Here is a 21,360-nt window from a genome sequence, read left to right as displayed (position 1 = left end):
ATTATTTTATTTGTCACCTTTCACAGCATAAAATAAAATTTTTAACCCCTTAAAGTTAAAAGTTTAACCCTTTAGGTCTCTGCTCATTATTATTTTTACTCCTAAAATATCACTACTATTTTGATCAATAAAAAATATATCACAACTATGATAATATGTATAATTAACTATGTTTTAGTTGAATTTATGAACTGTTACAATTGACCCCGTAAGTGGGGACAATTGTAGAAAGTGCACTACTGTCAAAAATTGTTAATAACTAATATAATAACATTTAAAATAAGGTTTTTTTTTCTAGTAGAGGATAGTCTACTTTACTCGTCTGTCAATTAATACTAATAATATATTGGATTTCTTGTTAGTTAAAAATAGTTAAGTAAAAAATTTTACAATTGATCCCACTCTCCCCTACTGTTAAGTTTTTTAATTGCATGCATCCTCTGGTACATTGATATATGAAAAACTATATTTATACCAAATTGCATTACTAAAAAAATATGCTCAACGAATTTTGTAAACTCATCAATTTAGTATTAAATTTATAAAACCAATTTGAATTAAATATGTAAATATTCTTATTTCTGAAATTAAAAGGGATACATGATAAATAAAATTTGTTTAATAAAAGTGAATGTTAGTTCACGCAGAAAAAGAAACTTTATTATATTTATTTCTATAGTCGTGTAATATGCAGGAAATATATGAAAATATGAACAATGTATATTACATGGTATACATACAGATAATATTATATAAGAAATGACGAAGAAAATCGATACATCCCTCTCTATGTTGACCACCTGTCAAAGTTGACCACTAATCCGTCAACTTACGCAGGCTACACAGTATTTTTATTTTAAAAAATTAAAATCTCTTGGTTTGTTATTCAAGAAATTAATATTTTTCCAACTGTATTAGGTAAAATAATAAAATTTCACAAGCATTAAAAAATATAATCAATAGTCAATCATATTATTAAATTGTCCCTTAAGTATTTTTATTTACTGGTTTTAACTATTTCTTATGCACTAATCATTAACTTTTGTTTCATTTTTCCACTGCAAATTTTGCGTAAAAAACGTGATATATTTTGAAAAAGAAAAAAAAAATAATAATAATAATTTTTAGCATGTCATTAAAATCTTGCCTGAGAAAATTTTTTTGTGATTATAATTTGGAGGTTTTACTCAACTCTAACTGAAAATCAAAGCTATGAATTTTTTTATTATAAATAAAAGTAAAATAAACAATGCGCTTAAGCTAAACGAATTGACAAAATCGTTCATATATTATTGCCTAGATTTTTTTTATTATTATTATTCTTTCCAAAATTAAATAGTTTTATACGATTACGATCTTACCTTTTTTTCATTCAATACACACTATATACTATAATCAGCTGAGAACAATCAAACTTAGTCCCAGTGTATCCTTTTTAGAACAATATTGGCTGCATTCGAATTGTTTCTGTGAATTATCGATGATAATATCAAACGAGTATAAATTTCCCTGGATTTTGTATTCGCCGCAAATCCCTTGGCTCATTGTCTAATTACAGAAGAAAGGGTACAGATGCCATCGTATTCTTCGCTAAGACACTTTTTACAGCTGTTATCGTTTACGCAGCGTTTGCCTTCTCCCTTTTGTCAATTTTTGGCAAAGAGTCAGTTTGGCAGACGATTAGAAGTTAAAATCTTTGTGAACCCCCGATGGCCTTTTGTAATTCATTTTGACATATCGAAATTGCCCTGAATTCCTAGATAAAAAGATTGTTCGATATAATGTCCTTATCAATTTGAGTGAGTGATATGATAAATGCTTATTTTCATAAATTCTTTTTCTTTTGCCCTAAGAACCTCTTTTTTTTTTCTTCAGTTGATAAATGATATCTAAACAGTCGAAGTTTCAGAATTCAAAGTTAAAATATGATTTCCATAACATAAAGCAAAGATTGGGCTCTTTCCAAATTTAACAATACTATCTATCTCTTATGATTGACTGTTTTTATTACAAATATTTTAATGGTTGGGAATTAAAATGATTTACAAAGACACTTTTTACAGATAAATTTTGAACTGCTCTCAAAAATAAAAGCATACAAATATCATTGAACTTCCTTCTCCTTTAAAAATGTTAATTGATAAAATTATATTTTGTTTGGTTTGTCCATAATACGTTTCTACTATCTTTAACGTTTCTTTTATTCTTTTACAAAGATTAAAAGTGCAGTATTTTCTTTTTTTAAATTTTTATTAATAAAATGATTTTTTGTGGGGTGCAGTTATCGAAGTTTCTTTATATTCCCTTTCTGAACGATACTGTTTACTTATGTTTTTAATTTTCCCTTCCGAACAAAAAATTTAAATAAAACCAATGATGTAAAAATTATATTATTTAAAAAAATATATAAATATTGCTTTTTTGAAACATTATTTAGTTTATTTTTGCTTCTAGTCATTTTTCTTCTTCTTTGCTTTCCGTATGTTTGCATCTGCCACATTATAGGTTATATAACAAACAACAAATACGAAAAAAAAAACTCTTAGCGTTTCAAATATTAATAGAAACAAGAAGAAAAATAATGTAAAGTGTTTAATGACACTGAAACAAAGGAAAAAATACTTGACATATTTAATTTAAGTGTAATGTTTCAAAGGATAGTGAATATTCCAAAGAATAACTAAATCCCATCAGATATAGATGATTCCAATATAGTTATTTAATCAATATGTAAACTGATTCGAAACAACAAAAAAGTTTGAATGGTCCGAGCTAAGCTAATTATATTTCTCCCCTCTTTAAGGAAATAATTTCAATAGGGAATAATTTCAATAGGAAATAATTTCAATAGGAAATAATTTCAATCAAAATAAAGGATTAACCTTTATTTTGATTTCATTCAAAACAATTAGTTTAATTTCATTTGCTTAATTGAAACAATTTGCTTAATCGAACAGCTAACTCAATTTTGAGTTTTTGACTATCAATGTTCATCCGCAGTCATGTAATTTTGAACCCAACCCAGAAAACAAGGGAACTCCTAGATAAATCATTGGGACAAGCCTTCGTGGAGGACTTTTTGACGGAACTAGCCTACATTTGCGTTACATGGTGAGAGAGAAAAACCACGAAAACCTCCCATGATTAGTCAGATGGCATGGGGATTCTAACCCATGATCCGTCAACCAGGCTCCAAAATTTCATACCTAACGGCATGACTGTGGCAATGTGATCAGCATTGCGCACAGGCCGCCTTTACTTCCCACAACTGGTACTCATCGTTGATTGAACCCCAGTCCCTCACCATGACAGTTCAGTGCCCTAACTACTAAGCCATCGCGGCTGTTTCATTTAACTAGTTTGTGTATTCTAATTTTTTATGTAACTTTTACTTTTTATTTATATATTACTATTATTTTCACAAAGATAAGTTTGTGACAGCAAATTGGTTACATGAAATTGGTCTGTATGATATTAGGGAAGGGTATTTCTCTAATTTTACCATGGTTTTCTCATCTGTGAACAAGGGATGAATCAGACACAAAAACCTGCTTTCTCTGATACTTTTCTTTTCTTGTCCGAATAAGCATACCTTTCTGAGAAATCTAATTTTGAAGAAGTCTTATTTTTAAAAATTAGATTTCTCAGGAACTATTCTACCGATTTCGTTCTATTGTATTTTACCAATGAAAATTGCATTCTTTAAGATCATGTAAAAAGTATCTAAACCTTACAATTCAATTTTTTTTTATTATTATTAAATAAAATAATAAATATTTAGTACAAGTTATATTTTGTATGGAATTATCTTTGGATAAACGAATTGTACAGATGTGTACAAAAAATTTTAAGTTCGCTTAAAAAGTTCTTGAGATGGGGTGAAATGCGCAAAAAGTAAAATTAACATGAAGGGGTCCAAGCTTCGGATCGTTCTAATGAATAATCTATATTTGGTCCATATTTCCCAGATTGCGGCTACGCTCCCTATTTTGGGGGTCGGAAATACGAATCTATCAAAAAAAGATATTCAGAAAAAGTACGTCTTTGTGTAAGGTTTTATTAGTTAAAATATCATCATCATCAATGGCTCGACAGCCCAGGATGGGCCTTGGTCTTCTCAAGAAGTTTTTTCCCACCTAACCTTTTTTTTTTGCTAGTATTTTCCAATTTCCAGTTTTTAAGACCAAAAGGTCTTTTTCTAGGCCATCTCAAATCCGGCCTGCCTCTTTTTCGTGTGCCAACTGGCCTGGCATTGAAAACACTTGTTGTAGTACGGTCTTCGTCCATTCTTATAACGTGACCTGCCCATTTTATTCTTTGTCGTTTAATAAAGTTAATAATGTCACTCTAAATATCGCCTGCACTAATTAACATATTTGAAGCGCCACCCTCTCGAACAATTAAGAGTGAGTCCTAGAATGTGAAGAGCCGATTATTAGATCAAAAGTTAATCAGGGTGGTCCGTTTTTTATTTTGCGCATATTACCATTCAATAAAAAACAAAAATGTTGTATAACAAACTGTGTTCTACAACATTCACTAGCACACCCTTCGATAAATGCATTAATTCGCTCATCACTTAACTTTAATTTATCTATTTCCACGTAATCAAACTTAAAATAATATAAGTTTTATTCTTTAAGTCAATTCTTCTTGGACCGAGCAGGATTTTCATCATAGTTCAAGAAAAATGGGGACAGAATTATTCCATTTCTAATATTCGAATTTTTTATTGAAAAAACTTAAATCATAAATTTAGCAATTTTTCATAAATATTATCAGTATGTGGGCTTAAATCTCTAGGAAAGGGTAATGAAGATATAGAAAATTTCTTAAGAGTAATGACTTTTTCAGAAAATAGAAAAATAACATTTTGCCTCTTAGAAAAGTGTCCGTCTTTCTAGTGGTTTAAAAAAAAATCGGATTTAAAATTTAAAATGTTACACGCATTTATCTACAGCTTGATTAGAAAAACGAACACGTGGAACACTAAAAACTGTAAACAAATTCTTGTAAAAAAAAAAAAAAGTTCTTTTTTTCAATCTGGAGAACAAAACAAAATTCATTCTTTCTTTCTCTTTTCTTTTCGTTTACGATTAAAAGTTATTTTTAGAGAAGATAAATTAGTCCAAGGTGAAGAAACAGATTAGAGACAACTTCTTAATTTGAAATTTTAAACATGCAATGAAAAGTTTAAGCTAATAATATCTTATTCTTTTTTGGTATACTTATGAATACGCAACAATTTGTTGTCATCAATAATAAAATTTACAGTAGTTTTAAGTAAATCACTCTATAACTACAAAACATTATAATAATAAAATTTATATAACTAGTTAAAACTTGCGACAAATTTTTTTGCGGATATTTTTAAATCTATAAATATGATCGTCTGCTATTTTATTTGTTGATTAAAGTGAATATAAATAATATATAGCACAACTTTTGTAATTATTGAGATGATTTTAATGCATTTTATGTGATTGAGTTATTTCCTAATACGATAACGTGATCTTATAGATAACATCATAAATATCTAATTAGGAGGATAATAGGATTTGTAATGCTCTTATCTACTTCTGTCTGAAAAATTTAACTGATTCGTACAAAAGAAATTAGTTAGTGATTAATAGTGACTCAAAAATGAAGGGATTCAGCATTTATAATATTACTATATTTGCGAATCTTGAGTTACTAAAAAAAAGTCGGGTTTTTTTGTAAAAAAACATTAGTAATAAGCTTTAATAATTAACCAGATTATATTTAAAAATGTGTGATTCATATGAAACATCTTCAAATTTCAACCTGCAATTAAACAGGTTTTGTTGTGATTTGCAGACATCGATAATATAGCTGTTTTTTCCTCTTTTAAATACAAATTAGTGGCTCAAAATGTATATAGTTTTTTTCACTCTTCATTTTTAAAATGGCAAATCGCACAAATTCGAGAAAAAAATTTTGAAATAAAATTCTAATATATCAATTCTAATATATCAATAATATTCTAATATAATAATCGAATCTAAAATTGCCCTACTTCATTTTATCGATTTTTTTTATTTGGTATTACTCTATACTTTATTTTAATAACTGATACTGAAACTAAGTATTTTTTTAAACTTTTAGGAGGCTCCGCTAGTTGCATCTTATTCATGAATGTTTTTTTCTTCTTAAATGTCAACATTTTCCACAGAAATACAGAACATTTTATTCTCAATATGCACAATTTTTGTAGCTTTATGAAGAAACATTCTATTAATACATTAATCGCAACGAATTAAACAATTACCGAGATTTGGAAAATAATCACCAAGACTTGAAAATAAATATAACAGAAATACAAATTGTAATACTCAAAAAGAAGAAATAAATAAGAAGTAATTTTACTCGTGGATGAGACTTAAAACAATTGAAATCTGGAACGATTTTTATCGTTCATTATTAAGTTCTTTTAATTTTTAAAAATTTCATTATAAATGTTAAGATTTATATCTGGCAACTTGCAATCTCTATCTCTTTTTTCGCCACTTTTGATTGACATTTGTTTAAACGCGAGTTTATAAAATAAAAAAATAAAGATTTTGTGAGGAAAAAATAAATTTTCTACAACGATGAAGAAATAATCTTTGTTCATAGCGAAAGATAGTTAAGAAAAATGCTCGAAAAAATTTCTGTAACTTTCGAACAAATTGGAATTTTGAAAGAAAAAAAAACTTGCTTGAAATTAATAATTGAAAATGGCCCTTTCAACCATTTTCAACTTTGTAACGGTGGATGATTCTTTTAAAAGTGAATAATCGAATATTAATTTTTTTACACCATAATTTTTCCTCTACATTTTTCTACATACTAATACAATTTTAAGCATGCATGTCTCATAAAACTTGGGCAGCAAAACAAAATGTAATGTTAAGTTAAATTCCAAAACAGCTGTGCCCTTCCGGTTTTTAAAGAAAGAGAAGAAATTTTAATATTTTGCAATCTTAAGAATAAATATACTTGGTTTCACTTGATATTATGATAAGTTTTCGAAATAATTCATGGGAACTTATTTCGAAACAGTAATTTTATAAATGTGTCAATGAAATTATATTTTCTTGTCTCCTTTCGGACATAATATGACATATTTTCTTAGGTTCAGGATTGTTTCCTCATTCAAATGTGCCATTTCTTATTTTCTTATATATAATTAAACTCATTAATTTCACATAATTATTTTGATATTAAAAATGTTTTGATTGATGAATCGTTAGTTAAAATAGAAATAGTAAAAATTTTCCAAACTAAATTATTTTCTGCTCTGAAATACAAACAATATTACTTCATAAAAACATCAAACGTTATTTATTTCATGACTTTATAACATGATAAATAATATTTATCAGGCTTAATTATAATATTATTAATAAAGCGTGGTATTTTATTATAATTTTTAAAAACTTTTTATTCTAAATTGAGGAGTGTCTTTGAAAATTGATTTGATGTTAAAGTGTGCCATTATGAAGAACGTATTGGGAATCATGTTCAACAATTAATGATACTAAAAGTTTTTCATATATTCCAATTTCAAGAAATCTAAAGTTAGAATTTGAAAAATTAGAGGAATATAAGAAAAATTAGAATATATTTCCTTACATTCTAATTTTACATATATTCTTATAATTTTAAATTTATTAGAACACGATGCTGTATTGGAATTTTAATTAACTTTTTATACCTAAATTGAAACGTCGTGCCAAAGAAAATTAATTTAATTTTATGGTGTGCTACTTAGAAGAACAGATGGGGAACTAAATTCAGCAATTAATAATACTAAATATTTTTCTTATAATCAAGTTTTGAGGTACCTAAAATTAGAATTAGGCAAATTAAAAATAATGAGAAAATAAGAAAAATTCGAATATGTTTCCTTATATTCTAATTTTATATATATTGTTATAATTTTACATGTATTAGAGCATGCTGTTTTATAGTAATTTTAATTAACATTTTATTTCTAAATTGAAGAGTCGTGCCACAAAAAATTTATTTAATATTGAAGTGTGCTATATAGCAGAACAGAATAGGGAACCAAATTTATTAATTAATAATACTAAAAGTTTTTTTATAATCAAATTTTGAGGTTTCGAAACTTAGAATTCAGCAAAAAAAATAATGAGAATATAGGAAAAATTACAATATATTTCTTTACAATCTAATTTTACATATATTCTTAATATTTTAAATTTATTACAGCATGGTGTTTTATTGTAATTTAAATTAACTTTTACTAAATTTAGTCTTCTTATAAGAAAAATTTAATTTAATATTAAAATGTGGAATTAAGACGAACAGATAGGGAATCAAATTCAACAATTAATTAAACTGAGAGTTTTTTTAAAAAATATTCTAATTTCAAGTATACATAGATCGAAGTAAAACAAAAAAACAGCTGTGTAAGATTTGTTTGCAAAGCATATGAGAAACAGCCGACTAATCAGAAAAACAGTAAAAATACATTTCGAAAAATCTAGACAAGTTATGCTAATCAGTCAATTTGTATGGATGAACACGATTATGTTGCGACAACTACGTGTGCAGGGAAGTCATTCCGAAACAGGTAAAAATAAAAATACTGCTGCGCTCATCTAAAATTGTATTTTAGGTTTCTGCGCACGCATCAAAAAGAATCATATAACACATTCAGATGAGTTTATGAAATGATGATTCGTGTGCAATGATTGTCACGCAACATTTGCTAATTGGGTAACGAAATTTTCTCTGCAGGGTTGCTCGTCATTGAGAACTCAAAAATTTACGACTTTTACTTTATTTTATTTATTAAGTGTTAAGAAACAACATAATAATATTCTTATTTCACGAACATGAAACATTTATCGTTAAATGTTTGTAAGTAATATGCGATATGACGTTTTTCTTGGTCCTTTCAAAGCGTCTCACATCTCTCAGGTTAATGTGCAGACGTTTTAAGAACTTTATTTTTGCTTTTAGTTATCAAACATATATTTTTTGAGAATTTTTCAAATAAATATAAGTGTAAAAATATAATTTAATAAAGGAGAATTAATGAAGCATAAGGATAAAAAAATTTTTTATGTTGTATATTTACAATTCATTTTTGACTAATCTTTATGTATAAAAAAATCCCAGATTTCTTAAATATAAGCGTCAATTTTTCCAAACTTCTCTCCCGGTCTCTTTCATGTACCAAACATATATTAATGGACCATTTCCCGATAAATAAAGGTTGAAAAATAAAATAAATAAAAAAAGGAAAACTAAAGGAATTATAAAAAATAAATGAAAAATAAATTTTAAAAAATTGTTAATGTTTTATATTTACGATTTATTTCTGACTCATTTTCGAATTTTTCTTATCTCGAATTTAAACTGTTCAATTTTTCCAAAATTTAATCACATTGCCTTTCAGGTACCACATTTATATTATTCGATCATTTTCAAATAATTAAAATCTTAAAAACATAGTTGAGTAATAATAAAGAAATGATGTAATGAATAAATTTAAAAATAAATTTTAAAAAAAAATTAAAAAAGAAAGTAAATTTTGCCTCATTTCTGGCTCATGTTAGGTTATATCTCATCTTTAATTTATCAATGTCAATTTTTAAAAAATATTCTCACAGTAACTTCATGGTATTAAACCATAAAGTTACTGTGACATTATTCGACAATTTTCAAATAAAAAATTTTTAAAAACATAGGTAAATGAATGAAAATAAAGAAATACTAAATTGAAACATACAAATAAACAACTACTTTTTTCAAAAAAAATTTTTGTTACTTATTAGTTACTTTATTATCAATACATATACTACGTATTTAGTTAGATAGTCATTCGTCTATTCCATTTTTACTATTATTTAATTACCTACTTCATTAAATATCAATTGATAATACTTAAATTAGAATAAAACTTTAAGCGCATGTTTGATTTTAACTTTCTTAACATATTGTCTTAAACAACTTCAATGAAGCTGAAGCTTAAAAAACAATTGAGTCTTCTTTCACAATGCAAGTGAAAGTGAAATTAAAGTTACAATTGCTAAAAACAAGGAACAAATAATAAATTTAACGAACAAATTGGTATGAATAGAAAAAAGGAAACAGGATTTGATTTTACGATAATAAATTAATTATAAGAAATTGCAAACTACAAATCAACAAAAAATATTATTATATTAGTTTTAAACGGTGTTAACTTTTATTAGAACAACAGCGAAGTCAAAACTTTCAGGAAGGAAATCAGGCTCATATTGTATCAAGAAAGATTGTTGCTGATAGGCAACAACTTTCCAAAACAGTTTAAAAAAAATCTCGAACTTTTTTAAAATTTTTATTCTATGTTAATTCTTTAAAAAAAAAAAAAAAAAAAAAAAAAAAAAAACAAATTTGAAACTTAATTTTTTATTTATAAAAAATATAGTTTTTCTTTTAAATATTCTAATTGTTTTATCTATATATATAAAAGTGAATGTGTGTATGTCTGTCTGTCCTCTATAGACTCCTAAACCATCCGACAGAAAGCTATGAAACTTGGCATACAGATAGTTCAAAGCACGAGGAAGGTTTCTGTCGACATTAGAAAATTCTGCGATAAACCGTTCCAGCGATATCAGTGAAAGTCGAAATGGAATTTTCTGATTGGTTAAAAGCTAGCCATTGTTTTAAATTTTGCTATAAACGATTCAGTTTTCAAATATCTTGAAGATAACAACAGTGATATTTTCTATCTTATAACTCTATTCATTTAGAAAAGTAAATTGCATATACTTTAATTTTTAATTCGCGCGTTTCTTTATGTCAGGTGAGCACAAGCAAGTAAAATCAACGAGAATAGATTTCTTAATTGTTGGTCGTATCACGGATTCAGTACTGTGAAAACTGTTTAATAAATATAAAGACAAAAGCAAATGTCATTCAAATTGCACGTTTTCAGAAATATGTATGTTTAGTACGTAATTTTAGGTTAGCACAATTAAATATAGTTTTCGAAGATTCCAGTGCTGTGGCAGTTGTCATTTGAAAACTATTAGTTTGTTTGTTTATTTATGCAAAGTTTTCAAATTCATCCATTTTATTTCTTTCATTTATAAAATTGATTTTTGTTTTAAATCTTATAATTTTCATATTTCTTATTCATCTCATTTTTATTGCTCTTTTTATTATTTAAAATATGTATGTGATATTTCGATTTAGCAAATTTGCGACCACTGTCAACTTTTACATTTCTTTTTCTTTGTCAGAAAGAATATTTGCAAAAATATGCCGCCTAAGCAAATCGCTCTTAGTCGGTCGACATCTCAAGAGCGCAAAAAGAGAACTACCCATGTTTCAGAAACATCGGAGCAACGGGAAAAAGACTTGAAACTAATCGAGAACAGAATGCTTTTGCCCGTTCCTTAGAAACGTCTGAGCAACAGGAAAGAAGACTGTCAACAAATCAACTACGAACTACACAAGCCCGTTCGTCGGAAACATCAGAGCAACGGGAAGCAAGAATGAAAACCGACCGAGAACGCATTTCGCTATTCAGACGCTGCCAATACTCTGATTTGAATTTCAGTGCATTTCACTATGATCCGACAACAAACTATAGTCTTCCCCCAAGTGCCATCATCGGAGAAATATATCAATTATGTATGTTTTGTAATGCTCTCAAATTTAAAAATGAAACAGCTGAAATTTGCTGTTCTAGAGGCATACAGAAACTACAAGATTTTACGTCGCCTGCCGAGACATTATCAACAATACGCCGGTACAATTCATGTTTCTAAATGACTTCATTCGGTGCTACACGTATTGTGAACGAGAATTACATGCCAACATTCAAAGTGCAAGGCCAAATTTATCATCGTGCAGGATCACTTCTTCCATTGCCTGGTGCAGATCATAAATTTCTACAGATTTATTTCATGCATAACACAAATGATCAAGTCAATCAACGCTGTCAGGTAAACAATGGCACTAAACGAGAAATTGTTACCGCATTACAAAAATTTTTCGATCAACATAATCAGTTAATTAGGTTGTTCAGAATTGCTCTTGACTAAATGCCATACGATATTTACAAAGTTGTTATTAGAGCTGAAAAAACACCTGTAGGCCACCACAAAGGAAAATACAACGCGCCAACATTGGATGAAGTGGCTATTGTTATAGTTGGCGGAGAATTTACCTCCCACGATACAGTTCTTCATTGCAGAAATGGTGACGTTCAAAGAGTTCTCAGAAACGTATCGATCCTATGATGCATTACAATATCCTATTTTATTTTGGGGAGGACAGGAGGGATATTATTTTAACATAAAATTGAGAAATCCGCAAACAGGCGAGAAAACCAATAAGAAAGCAAGTGCAATGAGTTTTTATGCTTACAGATTAATGTTTGCCAAAACGCTGATAATCATATTTTAATATGTCGACAATTATTTCATCAATACATTATCGATATGTATGCAAAAAATTTAAACTGAACGCCTACTGTATATTAAATTAAATCAAACCAAATTACCTTCAGAAGAATACATTCATTTACGGGATGCAATAATTAATGATGGTAACGATAATCCTAATGATGTGGGAAAAATGATTATATTGCCGACTACATTTGCAGAGAGTCCAAGGCACATGTATGAATACTCACAGGATGCAATGACGCATATAGGCTCCCAGATTTATTTATTACATTTGCATGCAATTCTGCTTGGGTTGAAATTAAAGAGCTTTTGTTACCAGAACAATCATCATCGGATCGTCATGATATTACAGCACGTGTGTTCAAACAAAAATTAAAATCTTTACTTGATTTCATTGTGAAATGTCATGTTTTTAGAGAGACACGGTGTTGGATTTACTCTATTGAATGCAGGCCCCTCTTCCCCACTGGGCACTATGGGCACGTGCCCAGGGCCCCGCGATCGAATGGGGCCCCCTAGTTCCTGCCAGATTACCAAATGATAACCGATACATTATTACCGAAAAACATTAATTTTGAAAAATCTGATGATAATGACTTACTACAATACCTACGCTTATTATATTAGCTTTAGTTTGCCGCATGCGGATAGCTATACCTTGTACAACATAGCTTGAACTTTTTGACAGATGGGTCAGTGATGGGAAACAGAAAATATCTATTGGTGTAAAAAATGTGTTGGCTAAATATGTGGCTGTATGTATGTTTTAAACTATTCAAAATAAATAAATTCATTCGTCAATCAATTTTATTGCACTAGACATAAAAACATTGGGTAGGTAAGAAACCATTGTTTTCAGTTTTTCTATTTAAATTCTACCTCGAAGCAATAAAAACCACTTAAGACTTTCGGAAAATGCTTGAGTCCTTAACAGGTACTTTTATGTTGTGTGTCTATTCTTATGATTATTATCAATTTTTAATATTATTAAAATAAGAAGATATTGTTCGTCGTTGCAAAGTTATATCGATTTCAGATTTGACATCTGTCAAAAAGAAAGATCAAACTAATAAATAAACAGGGTATAATACTCCACTCTCTCTCAAAAATGAGTTTTTCCGATATTAGTATGTTTAGGTTAATTTAAATACCTATATGTAAGTATAAGAATACAATTTAAAACAAAATTATTAAATTAAAAAAAGAATTATTTGATGCGGTGTGGTTTATGTCTTAAAGAAACCTATTCGAACGTCATTCGTAATACCAAAGACAAAAAAGGGGAATTCCCGATTCCCGATCGTCGTTTGACTTGACGAACGGGAATTCCCTTCAAGTATTTGTCTGCGATGTTGTGGCGTTTGTTTTGTTTGTAGTTGTTAGTTTGTTACTGACTGTGCTCGAGCTCTGATAAAAAAAATAGTATTGTTTGATTAAATCGTCGTTTTGTCTGTTTTGTGTTAGCGAATATTTTCGTTATAAAATTAATTAAATAGTGAATTATAATATAAAATGTCGAAACGGTCATATCCTAGTGGATCTGAAAAAAGGAAAAAAGCTCTACATCAGAAAGAAGTAATTGAAAAGTTACCAAAATTAACATCATATTTTACTACTACTACTGGAGAAACTTCTGTAAGTAGCAATCAACTCATAAATGTTCCACATGATGACTCAGCTCAATTACAAATTGCGGGAATTTCTAAACCTTCATGTTCCAATTTTGAAAAAGAGATTGAATCAGAAAGCGACTATTCCTACGACGAAAGTGCAACGACTTCAGTGACTTCACTAAAACCGACAACTCCAACTGTGTCAATTGAACAGCAGTTTTCCAACACAGAAGAATTAATATCGCACGATCCCGCCGATTATTTTCACGAAAAGTTTGTTGAAATAAATCGCGAAATTTTAATTCGTAAGGGACCAGTATATTTTCAAAATAAAGATTCTGACTTTTCCGAGGCATCCAGAACATACAAAGATGGTAATAAATTAGTAACGAGATATTTCAACAAAGCATTATTTATTCGCAAATTAAAGAACAATGAAAGCGTCGAAAGAAAATGGTTGCTGTATTCGCCTTCCAAATGCTCTGTATTTTGTTTTTCATGCTGCTTATTTAACCCAACTGATGTTAATCTTTGCTCTCGGAATGGATGTAATGATTGGAAACATATTAATCACATAATTTTAACACATGAAAATAGCCCAGCGCATAAGCAATCTATGATGACTTATCTGGCACGAAGTAAAGCGGTTGGTAGAGTAGATATAGACTTATTATCTCAACATCAAAAGGAAGTGGATTACTGGAGAAACGTACTTAAACGGATTGTAGCTGTTGTAAAATTTTTGGCATCGAGAGGGCTTCCATTTCGCGGCGACAATGAAATCCTAGGATCTCCAAACAATGGAAATTATTTGGGTTGTGTGGAATTATTGAGTGAATTTGATCCATTTCTTGCAGATCACTTAAAAAAATTTGGGAATCCTGGAAAGGGTAACATTTCTTATTTATCAGCAAATATCTGTAATGAGTTTATTGAAGTAATGGGAAAACAGGTTCTAAAAAAAATTATAAATGAAGTTAAATCAGCAAAATATTTTTCCATAAGCGTTGACAGTACGCCCGATCTGTCTCATATTGACCAGCTAACTTTCATCATTCGATACGTAAAAGACTGTGTTCCTGTTGAAAGGTTTTTGAAATTTATACCTATTAAAGAACATAAATCTAAGTATTTAGCGGAGACCATCTTAAATTTTTTAGAGATACATGATATTCCCATAAAAGATTGCAGAGGACAAAGCTACGACAATGCTTCAAATATGTCGGGAAAGTATAGTGGTCTACAAACAAGAATCAAGGAAAAATGTGAATTTGCCACCTTTATACCATGTGCAGGACATTCACTAAACTTGGTAGGTGTCCATGCTGCTGGGTGTGTACCGGAGGCATCACAGTTTTTTGAAATAGTTCAGAAAGTGTACAACTTTTTTTCGGGCTCTACCCACAGATGGAATATGTTAACAGAACATTTAGGTTCAAAAAAAGTTGTTAAGAGTCTTTCACAAACCAGATGGTCAGCCCGAGCTGATGCAGTAAGTGCTTTGCATGGGGGTTATAAAAGAATATTAGAAGCTTTAATCACCATCGCAAACGATACTGAACAGGCACGAGAAACAAGAGACGAAGCCCTTAGTCTGTCTAGAAAAATGGGAAATCTAGAATTTATTATACTGACGGAAATCTGGAGCACTATATTGGAAAGAATAGACAAAACAAGTAATTATCTTCAGAAAGAAACAATAACACTGGACGTTGCAACCAATTTGTTGACTTCACTTTATGATTTTATTACTAACCTCAGGGATAAATTTGATAACTTCGAATCATCTGCCAAAGAAAATAACCCAGAATCTGACTACAAGGATCTATCTCAAAGAACAAGACGTAGAAGCTCACGGCAGAGTTTTTTTGATGGCTCTGCGCCATCAGTCCAATTGAATGGAAAAGAGCGATTCAACGTAGAAACCTTTCTCCCAATAATCGATACCTTGAGTGTTCATCTAAAACAGCGACAAAGTTCATATGAGATCGTCAGTCAACGTTTTAGTTTATTTTTTCACTTAAAAACTCTGAATTCCGAAGAGATACGACAAGGATGCAAAGAATTTTCTCAAATCTATCACGAAGATGTAAATGAAAAAGAGTTAGAAATAGAATGTCAACATTTAAAAGAATACTTAATAAATGTTCAGAGTGAAAATGAAGCATCTAACAGTGTACAGGAAGTATATAATCTATTAAAGCAAAACAAAATTGAAGACACATTTCCTAACGTAGAAATTGCATTGAGAATATTTTTAAGCATGATGGTGTGGGGGCGGAGTTATCGACCATGCCAACCTTCATCTATCAAAAGGTACCTCGTGATAGAATCAAGTTAGCATGCTTTATATACTACTGAATGATGTTTTAACTTTTGTAGTGGTAGTTACGCCACAGTACTCCCCCACCAGAATTTTATTAGAGATATAATTCGATGAACAGATCTCACTAGTTGATGTACTTGTGAAAGACCGGGAGAGAGTCACCGGATTTTTTTGAGTGCTGAATGTGAGAGGTGTATTAACATCACAAAAGGGTACCTCGTGATAGAATCAAGTTAGCATGCTTTATATACTACTGAATGATGTTTTAACTTTTGTAGTGGTAGTTACGCCACAATGGTAACTAACTGCAGCGGAGAACGCTCCTTCTCCAAATTGAAACGAATAAAAAATGAATTAAGAAGTACAATGCTTCAAGAGAGATTAAATAGTTTGTCGCTGATGTCCATAGAATGTGATATTCTCAATACCATAGATTTTGAAGAAGTGATTAACGATTTTGCTCATCTTAAATCTAGAAGGGTACCTTTGCAATCAACATAGAATTAATCTAAGGATTTTAAGTTAAGCGAGTTACTTTTGTAGATTATTTTTTATATTTCCTATTTTTTTATAGCTAGTAACTAAATAAAAATAAATTTAGAACCTTGTTTGTCTTTCTTTATCTATTGTAACTAAATAGTGTTTTCTCAAGGTCATAGGGGCCCCATGATCCTAATGTGCCCAGGGCCTCAAATAGTTTAAAGACGGCCCTGATTGAATGGCAAAAAAGAGGATTGCCACTGGCACAAATTTTGATTTGGCTTATTGAAAAAATCCCACCATGCCAAATTGATTAGATATCAGCAGAAATTCCTGATGTCGCCATAGATCCTGTCTTATTTCAGATCATTGTCCAAAATATGTTTCATGGTCCGTGTGCATCACCATACATGTCTGTTTGAAAATGCATTAACGATATCCTAGAGAATTAACTGCTGAGACTATCACTGGTTTTTTTCACCATTAAATAAAATTTGCATTTCAAATCATAATCGCAAATCTCATTTGCACACTTAAATACAAAATTAAAGTTAAATACGAAATTAAAGCGTTGCAACGCACGCAGGGTACAGCTAGTAGTTTATAAAAATACCACTTAATGGAAGTAATTTCTTGAAAACGATAAATGATTTGAATTCTACATAAAATCTTTTGATAGTAACACAGAAAACGATGCTAAGTGTTGAAACGTTGTGTAGTGTGAGGAATACGAAAAAAATGGTTGTCAGCAGTATAATTTAATTGGACAACAGGACGGATAATCCATAATTATTATTAACAGCATTAACTTATGGGATAACAGATCTTATGAGAATCCGATATATTTTCGATTGTATTTAATATTTCATCAATAGAGAAATAACAGTCACATACAATTAAAAATTTATATATAAGAGCCACAAGCAAATCGTTTAAAGTTGCGGTACACTCAACGTGCTTTCTTCAAAACCAATGCTAACATTCTTAAAGGTGTTATCATTAAAGGCATTTTATGAAAAATATAAGAATATGTGCCCAATTACAGAGTTTGATAATGCTGAAAGTCTTCTTTTCTAACAAAATAAGTTCACCTTTCATCGTCATGATATATCATGTGGATGCGTTTACACAATTAAGATTTCATTTCCGATAACTTCATGATTTTTCCATTTGTACTTATAAAAAATATAAAATGTTTTCTCAACCATGATTAAAAAAAATGAGATAAGTGTTATCGTGTTGAGTTGGGCAGTCAAAAATCGTGATAATTCAGAAGTCGGGATTAGAACAATCAGGTATGCGACCCATGTATCTTAAAAATAAAATCATAATCTTCCCGCAAGATTTGTCGATGGATGGATGGATGAAATATCCATTTTTTTCAGTCCGAATTATTGATTGTTACAATTTAGGATTCTTTTTATCACGAGAGGGCTCTGTCTCTTGTACGCTGCTGCTCACTAACACGGAAAATCGATTTTTTAATTTTTTTTATGAACAAACGATATCAAATCGAAATTTATGAGCAGACGATATCAAATCGAAATTTATTAGCAAACGATATCAAACTAATCTCATAATTTCATTAATTTTATCGTCACAAAAATGCAAAATTATGTATTCTCACAACTCTTTGTGAATATAAATATTTGTCTCATTTTACTCAGAAGCGTTTTGGTATAATTAGTGTAAATTATGTTATAGATTTAAAAAAGGATAGAGTATATTCAGTGCTATGTAGACAAGAAAAAAAAACGTAAATAAAGCACAAATGAAAGTACATAAATGGATATACTATAGTTTCGGTTCTATAGTAACAGTTTCTTTTGGCGGAAGGTTCTTACTTATTGCACCGAAACTATAGTATGTCCATTTCTGTACTTTTTCTTGGGATTTATTCACGTTTTCTTTTCCTTCAGTTTGTTAAAGATTGCCCGAATACGAACTTATTTGCTTCTGAAAAAAAAGGAAGAAAGATAGTAATTATTGTTATGATTATCAAAAAAACAAAAAAAAAAAAACAAAAAAAAAACGGTTACCTTTTTTTTAACTTTAATTTTAATGTAATGACGTTTTGTCCTTAAAGCAATCAATTAAATATTACTGCTATAATAGAGTAATGACTGTATTGCATAACACAAAGAATTTAAAAGTATGATTGCCAAATAAATTCGTATAACTAAATATTTGTATTTTGGCTGGCGTAAATTGTCATAAACTAAATCCAGTTTCCTTAGGAAGAAAAGGAGCTTTATTTGAATTAATTGTTTTGTCAACTTCATTGACTTACATTTATAAATATTAAACCGCATTCTTCATAATTCTTGGGTGAAAATCTTTTAAAGTCGCACGCCTTTAGACAAAAATTATAGTTCATCTGTGCCAAATAAAATATTGTTGCTCAGATAAAATTCCGAAATAAAAAACAATATATTGCTGTGAACACTTTCATTAAAAATACACTCCCATTAAATGATATAATGTATGTAGATATTTATTAAAAACACGTTCAGTGTATTGTTTGCATTATGGTTATTTTAGTAGGGGGAAATATCGAATTCAAAGAGAAAAGAAAATGAATAATTTCAAAGATACGAGATAGGAAGAAAGGCAAATTATGAGTAAAATAGAAAGAAAAAGAAGAAGAAAGTTCACTTATTTGCTTATAATTATTACACATACACTCATTTTTTTACTAATTATTGAATTAGTAAAAAGAAAAAAAATTAGGAAACTTGGTCACATTAATATTTATTAGTTCGTTATCCATAGCTGGGCTATAATGATGCAGAAAACAGCATGAAAATTGCAAATGAAAATATTAAGAAAAAGTTGTTCCGATACTTGGGAGTAGGAGTAAATTTATAAAAGAAAAACCGTCATCATTACCGATTAGGGTAGTCAATCTTAATTGTGGACATATTTTTATTCGTGTGTCATCACAAAGCGCGTTCTTGACATAGACTACATTATTTGTTCATAGTACTGAAATGCCTGGCTGAAAACGCCTCGCTGGAAGCAACAACCAAAGTCAACATTTTAAAATGTTGGTAATCAAGTTTTAAAAACTCTTAAGAATAATAATTATTAATAAGAATTAATAATAGCTCCTGTGTTTATGAAATTGGATTGACGACATAGGATTGTTCTGACCATTAATTAAAATAAATGTGCTTCTTTTGCAATATTCAATATAAAAATATGAATCTTTCTCTTTTAACGTATAACTTCTGAAAAGGTAAAATACTTATGTTTTCAAATGTATCACATAGCTTGTTTATAAATAGACTAATTGCGTTTTAAAACATAAATCTGTAATTCTGTCTCCCTTTAAGTTTTATCCATTAATTAGAATAACTGTGCTTCCTTTACGATATTCAATATAAAAATATGAATTTTCCTCTATTAACGTATAACTTTTGAACATGTAAAATACTTATGTTTTTAAATGTATCACATGGCTTGTTTATGGACTAATTGCTTTTTAAAACATAAATCTGTAATTCTGTCTCCCTTTAAGTTTTAACTGTTACATCTATGGAGATGGTGGTATAAATTAAATGCTTAAATAAAGCAAAATGTGTTTGCCTTTCAATGCTTACGATACAAAAGGAAAACGAAACTTCTTCATTATAAAAAGATCTTCGAAAGAAAAAGTGTTTTATGGGTGGCATTAAAAAAAATAATAACCGGTGTTAAAAGGGTTAAATTTGACAGATTGAAATATTGTCTCCCAGAAGGTTAATAAAAGAATAATCCAGAGTGTGAAAAATTCTCCTCCACCAAACGATTCTTCATTAACCAGGAGTCAAAAGTCACAAAGCAGAAAAGAAAAAAAAGGTAAATAAATACATTCTCACCTTCCTTCATCTATAAAGTTCCCCATCCAAACAAACACCACATTACAGAACGATACCCAGTCACGTGAAAACGATTAAAATGGCTTTTTTCTTAAATCGCGCGTGACCGACATTACAGTCGCAGCAGCTGGAATTTTAGCAAGCCTTGTTATTTTTAATACTTGGCGAGGTCAGAGTCAACTCATGAACTTCTTTTGCCTGACATTGAATGATATATGGTGTTTTCATTGGTCTAGAACTCCGCAATTACTCATCTGTTTGGATTATGTACATTGATTGAGAGAACTCCTTCCATATGGGTATAGAAAAGAGGATGGGGGAAAAAACACCAAGTAATTTGAAAGAATAGATACATATCTTAAAGCCATCTAGCCATCCATGAAACACTTCATACAAATAGAATATAGTAAACCCACTGACTAAGCCATCAAATGAAATTCGAATAAAATCTATTCTATCATGATTAAGGACTTATCATTAACGTGGTGTGCCATTATGCCGTACCTTAATGTAGTCGAACTCGCTCATAACCAGGGTGCATAGTGTTTTTAAAGAGTGATTCTGATTTTCGTTTTTTAAAAGCCCTTAAAAGTGCTTTTTTCCTTGAGTGTTTTTAAAAAGTGCTTAATTTTCCCTTTTTCAAA

At 29.5% G+C, this 21,360-nt stretch overlaps 1 protein-coding gene across 4 annotated transcripts in view; it reads right to left on the bottom strand.

Annotated features, from left to right (window-relative positions):
• The window catches only part of axo (axotactin), a 108,252-nt gene extending 87,407 nt beyond the window's left edge, over positions 1–20,845 (bottom strand). Inside the window, exon 1 of one of the 4 annotated variants that reach the window (XM_071179537.2) lies at positions 20,717–20,845. In XM_071179537.2, the coding sequence (XP_071035638.2) occupies positions 20,717–20,726 (10 nt within the window). In that variant the 5' untranslated portion in view covers positions 20,727–20,845. Of the gene's footprint in view, positions 1–1,361; positions 1,709–20,716 lie in introns of those variants that run through there. The other 3 variants (XM_087167943.1, XM_071179535.2, XM_043053322.3) reach the window with 3 other exon arrangements.
• Between the last annotated feature and the right edge of the window lie 515 nt (positions 20,846–21,360).

This window comes from Parasteatoda tepidariorum, chromosome 1, assembly GCF_982258835.1.
Source record: "Parasteatoda tepidariorum strain Cologne lab strain chromosome 1, Ptep-v5.0, whole genome shotgun sequence".
NCBI lineage: Eukaryota > Metazoa > Arthropoda > Arachnida > Araneae > Theridiidae > Parasteatoda > Parasteatoda tepidariorum.
Note: the sequence above shows the minus strand (reverse complement) of the source record. Positions and strands in the feature narration are given on the sequence as shown.